The sequence below is a fragment of the Hyperolius riggenbachi genome, chromosome 7 (genome assembly GCF_040937935.1).
Source record: "Hyperolius riggenbachi isolate aHypRig1 chromosome 7, aHypRig1.pri, whole genome shotgun sequence".
Lineage (NCBI taxonomy): Eukaryota > Metazoa > Chordata > Amphibia > Anura > Hyperoliidae > Hyperolius > Hyperolius riggenbachi.
In genome coordinates this window covers 251,082,480-251,094,621 of record NC_090652.1, presented here as the reverse complement: position 1 = coordinate 251,094,621, position 12,142 = coordinate 251,082,480, and the positions used below count along the sequence as shown (strand labels likewise).

At 43.8% G+C, this 12,142-nt stretch overlaps 1 protein-coding gene across 4 annotated transcripts in view; it reads left to right on the top strand.

Annotated features, from left to right (window-relative positions):
- LOC137524955 (dynein axonemal heavy chain 11-like) overlaps positions 1-10,432 on the top strand; it is a 378,600-nt gene extending 368,168 nt beyond the window's left edge. For all 4 annotated transcript variants that reach the window (XM_068245507.1, XM_068245505.1, XM_068245508.1 and 1 more), the window contains 2 exons: positions 9,415-9,555; positions 10,107-10,432. In XM_068245507.1, coding sequence (XP_068101608.1) covers positions 9,415-9,555; positions 10,107-10,354 — 389 coding nt within the window. In that variant the 3' untranslated portion in view covers positions 10,355-10,432. The remainder of the gene's footprint in view (positions 1-9,414; positions 9,556-10,106) is intronic.
- Positions 10,433-12,142: the final 1,710 nt, after the last annotated feature.

Sequence of the window (12,142 nt, the reverse complement as noted above, 5' to 3'; positions counted from 1 at the left end):
CCATGATCGGAAATAAAAAAAATATGATTGCAGATTTACTATGTGGAACTGGTGATGTGCAGCATACACACCACCCACTGTGGCAGTTCTTGGGATTTATTTATGTGGTTCCTGACTATTGCTGAAGATGATGCTTTTAATACATGCAAAAAAACACACAGGGGTGTTTAGTAAACGTTTCCCTCAGACAAAAATGTGAGGGAAAATTTTTATAAAACATACCTAAGAGATGTAATAAGTATTCATTGTTTCAAAAAATACAGTGTACATCTGTCCCCAAGGATTAACCCCTTATTGACGATGCAAGCTGGCTGGCTAGGAAGACAAACTTCACAAGTGTGGGCCTCCACCCACCAATATTAGCCAATACAACTTTTAATTGGGAAGGGGGTGGGGTAAATCAAATATTCCATGCACATTTAAAAGCTGTGAGTAAAAATAGGCATGAGTATTGCCATAAGTAGAATAAATATAATTTTACCAATATTGTACCTATTATGCATAGCAGAATATCGGTGGTGTTACTGATACTGTCCCCTATCTTATGCTGTTCTCACACTAACCTCCCCTGCATCTATTACTAACACTAACCTACCCCCTACATAGTTACATAGGTTGATAAAAGGCATACGTCCATCGAGTTCAACCAGTATAAAGTACAAAACCAGCCTGCTCCCTCACATATCCCTGTTGATCCAGAGGAAGGCGAAAAAACCCTTACAAGGCATGGTCCAATTAGCCCCAAAAGGGAAAAATTCCTTCCCGACTCCAGGTGGCAAACAGATAAAATCCCTGGATCAACATCATTAGGCATTACCTAGTAATTGTAGCGATGGATGTCTTTCAACGCAAGGAAAGCATCTAAGACCCCTTTAAATGCAGGTATAGAGTTTGCCATAACGACTTCCTGAGGCAATGCATTCCACATTTTAATTACTCTTACTGTAAAGAACCCTTTCCTAAATAAATGGCTAAAACGTTTTTCCTCCATGCGCAGATCATGTCCTCTAGTCCTTTGAGAAGGCCTAGGGACAAAAAGCTCATCCGCCAAGCTATTATATTGCCCTCTGATGTATTTATACATGTTAATTAGATCCCCTCTGAGGCGTCTTTTCTCTAGACTAAATAAACCCAGTTTATCTAACCTTTCTTGGTAAGTGAGACCTTCCATCCCACGTATCAATTTTGTTGCTCGTCTCTGCACCTGTTCTAAAACTGCAATATCTTTCCTGTAATGTGGTGCCTAGAACTGAATTCCATATTCCAGATGTGGCCTTACTAGAGAGTTAAACAGGGGCAATATTATGCTAGCATCTCGAGTTTTTATTTCCCTTTTAATGCATCCCAAAATTTTGTTAGCTTTAGCTGCGGCGGCTTGGCATTGAGTACGAGTATTTAACTTGTCGTCGATGAGTTCTCCTAAGTCCTTCTCCAAGTTTGATGTCCCCAACTGTATCCCATTTATTTTGTATGGTGCTAGACCATTGGTACGACCAAAATGCATGACTTTACATTTTTCAACATTGAATTTCATCTGCCATGTATGTGCCCATATAGCCATCCTATCCAGATCCTGTTGCAATATGACACTATCTTCCTGAGAGTTGATGATTCTGCACAATTTTGTATCATCTGCAAAAATAGCAACATTGCTCACTACTGCATCTACTAGGTCATTAATAAATAAATTGAAGAGCACTGGACCCAGTACAGACCCCTGTGGGACCCCATTGCTAACAGTCTCCCATTTTAAGTACGATCCATTGACCACATCTCTTTGTTTACCTTAATGTAATATTGGCAATCCCGTCTACAAGTGTACCTGTCGATACTATACTCGTTATCCACGCCGCTATGGAGTTCGGCTACAGGGGCTGGCATAGGAAAGGCGTTAAAGGCTTATGTTAGGCATAGGAGCAGGGACAGATTTCTGGAGCCCACAGCCCAAGGAGGCATCTGGATGTGAAATAGGGGTTGATACACATAAAAGAGAAGGCTGCAACTGGGGGAGCAATGCATGTCTTAGGCAGGAGCGAAGAGAGAAGGTTAGTGTTAGGCATGGGGGTGAAGGGCTGGTGTTAGGCATAGGAGAAAACATATGTGGTGGGGGGGGGGGGGGGGCAGGGGGGTTAGGCATGGGGGAGGGGAGGGAATGGCAGTCAGCTTTCACAGCAGCTGGATGAGGTGGTCACCATTGAATGTTTGTAGGAGCCATTTGACTGCAGTGACCCCGTGGTCTAAAAATGTAACAGTGCTTCTAAGTAACTTAAAGGACCTCTGTACCCTGAACCCAAACACCTACTGAGACATAATATGTAGCTGCCAAAAATGGTGGCCTTCATAACAGACAATACACTGCATTACACTTACCTGCACTCCAGCCTCAATAACACTTTTCATTCAATTATTTAAAGGAAAATTGTAGTGAGACGGGTATGAAAGCTGCCATCTTTATTCCCTTTTTTAAAAAAAGAGAAAAGCTACTTGTCTGGCTTGGCAAGCTGCGTGCTCCATGCGGCGCATGTTATGTGTAAATAACCTGTGCCAGGTCAAGGAGAAGAGGCAGGCAGCAGGGCTGAAGATGGAGCAGCATGCTGGGACAGGTGAGTTATTACAATACAGCCACACACAGCATAGGGGCCCCGGGGACTTGTGAGCAGTCAGTAGGGGAGACCACCAGTTGCGAAAGGGGGCCCAGTAGCGGTCGAGACCCCTGGGGCAATTTTCCCCTTTGCCGTAATGGCAGCGCTGGCCCTGCTGACTATCAAACAATAAAAAAGAGGTATTTCTAATATCCAGGTATAAAACATTATAGTGGTTCAAATTCCCAAACATGCAGACAGGGCCAATTCAAGTAACAATTGGGCCCTAGGGCAAAATTAGCCTGGGGGCCCCCAACAGACACCCCTGACCAATAAGCGTCATTAGAGGCCCTTTGTTGCAGCCAAATTTCCCTCCTGGGTCCCTGAGCTGGCTGCTGACCCTCCCCCAATCACCTCCCAACTTAACAGACTCTGCAGAGTCCCTGGGGAGCAACAGTTAAGATGGGGGAGGGACACCTTGGGGGCCCTACAGGCTCTGGGGCCCCGGGGCAATTGCCCAATGTTTCCTATGGTAGCTCCGGCCCTGCATGCAGACAAAACATACACTGTGCTGTGACTTCAGAAATGGTAAGACAATTAGACACAGTCTTTGTGCAATAATGTTCTTTGAACCACATAAACTAGTAAAGTATTCCGTGCTCAAAACTCCTTGATTAAACATTGTACACAAAGTCTCCTATTATATTGTTTCCTTCAACTACCAAAACCAATAAAGTGTTCCCTGCTTCAACTTTTTGGCTGTTGTCATTATCTCAGACACAGTTTCAGCAGCTGAACACTCAGCCAGGGCATAAATCATAGTTTTCTCTTTGCCAACTTGAAATGAAATGTGCTAACATTGTTAAAGTGCTTGTCTCCTTTTGGACCCAGAGCATATGAGGAAGTAAATAGAGCCATATATTCGTTGAGTTCTGACCGGTCAACAGAATGATCAATATTTTTTTCTATGAAAAAATATATAGATCGAGAAAAAATTGATCAAATCCCCACACACTGGTATTAATATCAGGTAGATTTTGTCCAAAATATCAATCGAATATGTGTTTTGATCACTCAAATACCAATACGCATCAAGATCGATGTGAAAGTAAATAAAAGCGCATAGTCAGGAACTGAGATTGTTTAGATCGAAAGCGGCCAACTGATTTTCCATCCTGCTCGATCATCAGAATTTTGTTTTTTATCCTAAAAATTGATCACTTTACATTGATTGAAAAGCCAGAAGTGTATTTGATTCACCCTTAATATGATTTAAGAAAAGGTCGATTGAACACAAAGATTGATCTGTGCATGGCTAGCTTTAGGAGAGAACACTCACTAAACCCCTTTGATACTGTGTGTGTTCCTCAGTCAAACTTTGTTACCTCTGTCATATTCTAAGGCAGGTGTTTCAAACTCAAATACAAAGTGGGCTGAAATTGAACAATGGGACCAAGTAGTGGGCCACCCTCAATGTCTAGTGGTCACCTCCCTCCCTTATAAAGTTCTCAGGTGTCTAGTGGACTTCTTCTCTCCCCTATAAAGTTCTCTGGTGTCTAGTGGTCATCCCTCCCCTATTCGGTCCTGGTGTCTAGTAGCCCCCTCCCTCACCTATCCAATTCCTTGTTGTCTAGTGCCCCCCTCCCGCACCTATCCAGTTCCCTGGTATCTAGTGGCACATACATCAAATAAGGGTGCCAGGAAAAAAGGGTGTGTGATATAACTGAAATTGTAAGATATTGTCTATAACAATTTTTTTTATAATTTCTTCATCTTTATCTAGTTGGCTGATGGTGTAATGGTTAAGGGCTCTGCCTCTGACACAGGAGACCAGGGTTCGAATCTCGGCTCTGCCTGTTCAGTAAGCCAGCACTAATTCCACTAATTCAATAGGAGACCTTTGGCAAGTCTCCCTTACACTGCTACTGCCAATAGAGCGCGCCCTAGTGGCTGCTGCTCTGCTCTGGCGCTTTGAGTCCGCAAGGAGAAAAGCGCAATATAAATGTTATTTGTCTTGTCTTTGTCTTATCTAAGATAGAGTAATAAATATGTTAACATAATGGTATTAAAAAGAGCAAAATATTGTATATCTATACAAAAGAAAATGAAAATATATTTACAGTCGTAATGAGCATAGCAAAACGTTAGCAAATATTACTGATATTTTACTACAACTAAACCTAATCCTACTCTCACACAGAACCCTTCCCTGGTGGTGCCTAACCCTAAGACCTCCCCCCCCCCCCCTGGTGTTGCCTAACCCTAAAACCCTCCTTCCTGATGCCTACCCCTAAAATACCCCTTCCTGACGCCTAACCCTAAAACTCCCTTTCTCCGCAAAAAACGTTACTACTAAAAGCGATACATTTCTAAGATAATACATTTCAAAACGATAATTTACAAAATTATAATTGTCAAAACGAATTTCAAAACTGTTTCTCAAAACATTAATTATCAAGTCGAAAAATTACGGTTTGACGGGCCCGGCGTCTGCTATTTATCGGGTGCCCACATTTCTTTTGGCGCCTAATAGTCGATATTTTGCATTAGTTCCTATGAAGTGTCCAAATAGTCCATTAGCCACAGGCTCCTAAATTTCCTAATGTCCCCCTTTCTCTATACAGTTCCCTGGTGTCTAGTTGCCCCCCCCTCCTTCCCCTAAACCGTTCCCTGGTGTCTAGTGGTCCCCCTTCCCACCCTTAAACAATTCACTGGTGTCTATTGATGCCCCCTTCCTCCTCATACAGTTCCCTGGTGTCTAGTGCTTTCCCCCTACCTTTCCCACATGGCTTCCCTGGTGATCTAGGACTTCACACCCAATATAACTTTCCTGACAGTCTAGAGTGGGCAATGCATAATGCAAACTGGGGAAACCACTTGGGTGCCAAATTTGATGCCAGACTTGGCCCAGGGACCAGTTTTACATGTACAGTCTAGGGCCAATTTCTTAGCATAGGACTCAGGTCCAGGCTGAGGCAAAGGTGTAAAAGGCACCAGCCTTGTGTCCAGTGGTAAGGAGAGGTTAACATATTCACATTTGTATCAGTGCAACTGTGGTTAGAAATAATTGAACAATAGAGAAATGGGCCAACCTGCAGTCCAACTATGCTCTTATCCACTGCTGTCAGTATGCTGGTCAGAACATGTGGCTGGGGTTGACAGGCAGCGGTTCTGCTAGGCCAGCACCGTTTACACTGTGATACAATTGGCACTGTCATAAAGGTTGAAGAGTGTGTAGTTGTGTCTGAGGGATGGGGTTGAAGGGAAGCACCTCTCTGTTAGCCTCATAAATAGCAGCTTTTTTTCAGCTGCTTGATGACAAATATAAAATATTTTACATTTATTGGAGGAACCCCTCCCTTCCTTTCATATTGCCGGGACAGAATCCGGCAAACTGGTGGAGTAGATGGTGTCCGGCAATGGAGTAATTGCTAATGGCTGCCACCTGTATAACCCTAGTTATGGAAAGAGAAGGGTAAAAAGCATGCACTGAAATACTCATAGGCTTTGAAGGAGTGTGTATTTATCTTTGTATGTGTCAGAGTGGTGCAACTAAATATTTAGAATTAAAAAATAGTTTGGTTTGAATCCGCTTTAAAAAGGCTGAGATACATGATCATAAAATACTAATAGAAAAAGTGTTCATCTGGTATAAAATAATTGTGATCAGACGCAATATATAAACCTTCAGGGCGTAACGTTATTAATTTAAAAACTCCATGTGGTTTCTCTTTGTAGCAATTTTCATGTTACATTACCACTCCTCTGGCTCTTAAATATGTGTTCCTCTCATTTCAACTTATGATTTTTAAGCCTTGAGGATGTTCTTCATCTTTTACTCTGAAGTGTTGTGGCAGAGGGTGTGTTTGCGGACTTCTTTTAATATTAGAGATATGTTCATTAATCCTTGCTTTTGAGATACAGTCGGAGACTGTCGCTGAAGTGTTTGATATCCTGGGCAGGAAACCGCAGTGGTGCCATACCACCTTTTCTGGAACATGATAATTCTCAAGTTGGCAAAGAAGAAGAAAAAATGTTTCACTCACAGTCAACGTGTTGAATTGCCAAAATTGTGTTGGACTTAATGACAGTTGTTACGGAACTGGAGCACGAAACTCTTTATTCGGTTTTGGTGGTTGAGAGAAATGGTATAATGGGTGACTGTCTGCATTGTTCAATTAAGGAGTTTTGAGCACAAAACATTTATCTAGTTTTTATGTTTTGAAGAACTTTACTGCAGTAGATTTAGATAAGAGAAGCGCAAGCTGGATAAAGTGATTAAAATATTGGAAAGAGTTAGCTTACCGCCGCCTGAAGAGGGATAAAAACATTGGCTTTTATTAACAGCGTGTTTCGATGAACTCACAGCTCCTTCACGTCTGAAATCTTAAACTGTGTTTTTCAATCACATGGAACACCTCTCATTGAACGAGACTGTGTCTAATTCCCCCCCCCCCCCCCCATTTCTTAGGTTACAGTGCGGAATGTCTTTTTATCTGTATACTTGTTCTGTATCAGTGATTTATAAAATACTGCCATCAGAGGTCCAGCACAGTCGCCAGGCAACTGACATTATTTTTATTAAGTGAATCTGAATTTAGAATGGTAAATATCCCCCAAAATGTAATAATGATACAACTGCTGTCAAATGTAAGTAAATGTAAGTAAAGCCAGCACAGATTGACTAAAAGGTTTTTCCAGGGTGCCTTTGCACTTCCCAATCCCCATTTTCCCAAAGAACCTAGTTTTCATAACCTTGCCTTAGGTAAATTAGCGCAGAATGATAGTGTTAGAGGGATTACACTCCCTGAACTAACATTTCAGTAACTATTCTGTTACATAAAAGAACATTTGAAAGCATCCCCAAGAATTCCTAGTGTATAAAATCATTCTTTCCACAGCAGAGAGCATTAGAAGCTTGCTTATCTCTGGTCACCGGCTAAGGCACACATTTTCCTGGTCCTGGGTCTTTACTCTGTCCTCCTCCTTTTCTGCTGGAGTGATTCAGCTGTTGCCAGGGGTGTCGCTAGCCCTATTTTGGGAGGACCCGTGCCCCCAATCTCTCCTGGGGTGCCCCTGATCTGTTCCCCAGTGTGCTGATCTACCTCGCTTAAGTCCGCTCTTATCAGCCGAACGACAGACTGTACACACGCCTGATTTGATGTCCAAACGACCCGTCGTTCGCGGAAATCCGGCGTGTGTATGGGCCTTTACTCTGTGTCTTTACTGATTGTAAATCAGCTGTATTGTATGCTGATCCCTGCTACTTTCAGTATGTACAGTATTAGCTGTAAGGCCTGGTACACGCATACAATTTTGATTAGCCAATTTTAGCTCTGTTCATCAAATTCATTGTCTGTTGGCCCACTTACTGCACGGGGGTGGTAAAATTGGTCAGTGATTGACCAATCAAAATTGTATGTACATATACATCTTTGATCTATGCCTATACAGATTGTAAATTATCTAAATAAAGGACATCTGAAAGCAATCTCAAGTATTTTCAGATGTTTTCATGTAACTAAGATTTGTTACTGAAATTTTAGTTGGAGTATAATCGCACTTTATTAAAGGCATATGGCAATAGAAAAGTTATGGTTGTCTACTCGATTTCTTGTTTAGTACTGATAAATGCCTCAGAATGACTGGATGGATGCACAGTCTTATGAACTCTTTAGAAAAAGCGAAGGAGGAAAGAGGAGCTAGAGGTAAAAAAAGAAGGCATTATTTTACGCTATAGCTTCTTTTACCTCATAGCAATGTCCCGTATAATAACATTTTCCGTACCATCCATAATGGCCCTTCTTAGTACAGTGTCTCAAAATGATTCTTAGTACAGTGTCATCAATTATAATGCTCCCTATTACTGTGTTGTCCATAATAATGCCTTCTTTGCAGAGCCCAATTTCCTTCCCAATGTGGAGTTTGACATACAAGGTGTGTGCAGGAGCCTGTAGATATTCATCTTACCTGTTCTGCGGGGCTGCCACTGTGTTCCCATCCTGACCATTTGCCAGACTTTCCTCTTGGCTCTATTCATTCCTATCGACATGACATTATGTCTTAAGATCATGCAGGCAATAACAGAAATGGCAGGTAGGAGACATTCCAACCTAGACACTCAGTTGGCACCAGGGCAAGGTTCTCCAGCAGACCAACACTAGAGGTGGAGATCACAAAGTGTACCCCTCCTCCCAAAAAAAGAGTTAAGTAACCCCTCTTCTAAATATAGTTAGTAGATGTGCCCCTAGTATTAGGTAGCTCCCCCCCAGTATAGATAGCCGGATTTGCCTCCTGTAATAGGTAGCCCCACTCCCCAGGTAAGATAGCCAAATGTGCCATCAGTATTAGGCAGCCCTCCTCCCTAGTATAGCCAGACTCCCAATATTAGTGGTAAAATGAACGGTATTTAAACAAATGGAAACTTAGCCTTACTATTGGTAGACATGGTTAGGCCTCACGTGATCTTTCAGCTGCTGCTCTCTCACAACTCCCAGGATGCTTCACTCCAGCGGTTTATTCCCCTCAAGTAAATGATGAAGAGTTTAAACAACACAAAGCCGAACACACATTCCTAGAGTTTGTCGGCGTCCTGCATACCCAGGTTGTACAGTATAATGATTTGTAAGCTGTGTATGCCTGCTGGAAATGAGCTCATTTACTACTATACTGCAGGATTTCACTCGTACCATTTATCCAACTAGGAAACATACATTTAAATGAATATCATATCTTTCAAACTGGTGTTTAGCTCTGTGGTTACAGATGCTGAGTGATTATAAAAAGAACCAATTTGCGAATGATGTTATTCAACTAAAAACAATTCTTGCAGCTGTCATGCAAAGTTTAGCAAGGAAAAATGAATGGCCCCTGGATAAGATGCATCTCACGGTGGATGTAATGAAGAAATACAAAGAAGAATTCTCGCAGCCTGCCAGGGAAGGAGCCTATATATACGGCTTACATCTAGAAGGTAGGAGCGAAAACCTTTTGTTTGAAATGATGTGCAGCAGCCACACTGTACTGTAGATCATTTAAAGTGTTCCTGTAGGAGAAAATAGTGCCCCTACAGGGTACTCACCTTGGGAGCGAGAAGCCTTGGGGTCCTCCTTCACTGGCCTGTTCTAGCGCTGGGAACCCCCAGAAAGGCTGCTTGTTGACTCGTGCATGCGCATTAGTATGAACCTGCTCCGGTGGAAAAAGCAGAAGCCAATCGGATCCGTGCTGCTGCGCATGCACGAGCCACCAGTGCAGTCACACGAACCCGAAAGTGCACGGCTTTTTCCGCCAGAGCAGATCCATGCTACTGCGCAGGCACTTCAGGGGCCCTGCTTGCGAACGGCTTGGTGGAGGATGACGAGGACAGTCTCTTGAGGATCCAGAGGTCCCCCCCTCCCCCTTCCTCCCAAGGTAAGCAACTCATTTACTTCAAAGCTGAACCCAGACAGCTTATTACTTGGCCAGCACACTTGTGTGCATTACTCTGTTCTATTCAGCCGGTCTGTACAATTATTCTACTTACAGGTGCACAATGGGATATCCAAGGTGGGCACATTGCTGAAGCTCATCTGAAGGCTCCCAACCCCATCATGCCAGTTATCTTTGTGCGCGCCATTCCAAATGACAGGCAAGACACCAGAAACATGTACGAGTGCCCGGTGTACAAGACAAAAATAAGAGGATCGACCTACGTGTGGGCATTCCATCTGAAGACCAAGGAAAGGCCGTCCAAATGGATTCTTGCAGGAGTAGCCATGCTGTTGAGTCTGTAACAAAATCAATTGTATCCTAAACAGATCTTTTGTATTTAAAGTGAACCTGAAGTGAAAATAAATATATGAGAGAATGAATTGTTTGTGTAATACGGATGATAAGTAGAACATTGGTAGCATAGGAAAGAGTCTATTTACATATTATCGGGGGGGGGGGGGGGGGTTGGAGGAGGATGAGGCAGCACTGCAGTCTGGTGAGGATGCCTCATATATATACTCGTGTTGTGCTCTAGATCATTCAAGTAGTAAAAATGTTTGAAGTGCAGTAGGAAGACATTACAATCTGGCATTACAATCAACGAATTAAATATATTCATTGTAAGTTGATTACATGCTAGTTCAGTGATCTGCAAACTTGCCTCTCCCGCTGTTAAGGAACTACAAGTCCCACAATGCATTTGCCTTTATGAATCATGACTCTGGCTGTCAGTAGAGTTGGGCCGAACCTCCGATTTTAGGTTCGCGAACCTGGTTCGCGAACTTCTGCGGAAGGTTCGGTTCGCGTTAAAGTTCGCGAACCGCAATAGACTTCAATGGGGATGCGAACTTTGAAAAAAAAAATAATTATGCTGGCCACAAAAGTGATGGAAAAGATGTTTCAAGGGGTCTAACACCTGGAGGGGGGCATGGCGGAGTGGGATACATGCCAAAAGTCCCCGGGAAAAATCTGGATTTGACGCAAAGCAGCGTTTTAAGGGCAGAAATCACATTGAATGCTAAATGACAGGCCTAAAGTGCTTTCAAACATCTTGCATGTGTATACATCAATCAGGTAGTGTAATTAAGGTACTGCTTCACACTGACACACCAAACTCACCGTGTAACGCAGCGCAAACAGCTGTTTGTGTAGTGACGGCCGTGCTGGACTGGTGCGCACCATGGCGAGAGTGCAGGTTTTGGTGGCTTTACAGCCCATATGGTCGCCTGGCTGATGTAGCTGAATGACAGAACAGTGACTGTCCAGCTGATCAAATTTGGTCTGACCACAATGAGGCAACGACCTTATTATCGTGGGTGTGCCCACCGAGACACTCATCTAGGCGCCGGTCATTGCTTCATTGTGATACGCAAGCCCCTTCACCACGGCAAGGTAATGATCACGAAGGGGAATGGGCGCATGTACATGCCTTTTCTTTTGTTGTTGCAGCTGCCCGCAGTGCAGCCAGAAAAATTAGGCAGTCATGTACACGCACCAGAAAAATTATTACAGCGGCCGCTGCTAGCAGCGGCCTAAAAAATTCAGCAATCCGCCTGGAGTCCCGGACCCTGTTGGTGGTGGCGGAGAAGGTAGTCAAGTGGCCTGCAGGCAGACATGCTGTGTGGAGGGACTGGGAGCGACTTAGTCTTCTTGGGGCAGGCCAGGCAGCCAGTCACACGGCGTGCAGGCAGAGATGCTGTGTGTGCGGGGACTGACTTAATCTTGGGGCGGGCAGCAGCCCTCCGGGATCCATGCCTCATTCATTTTGATAAAGGTGAGGTACTTAACACTTTTGTGACTTAGGCGACTTCTCTTCTCTGTGACAATGCCTCCAGCTGCGCTGAAGGTCCTTTCTGACAGGACGCTTGCGGCAGGGCAGGAGAGAAGTTGGATGGCAAATTGGGACAGTTCTGGCCACAGGTCAAGCCTGCGCACCCAGTAGTTCAAGGGTTCCTCATCGCTGTTCACAGCAGTGTCTACATCCACACTTAAGGCCAGGTAGTCGGCTACCTGCCGTTCCAGGCGTTGGTGGAGGGTGGATCCGGAAGGGCTACGGCGAGGCGTTGGACTAAAGAACGTCCGCATGTCCG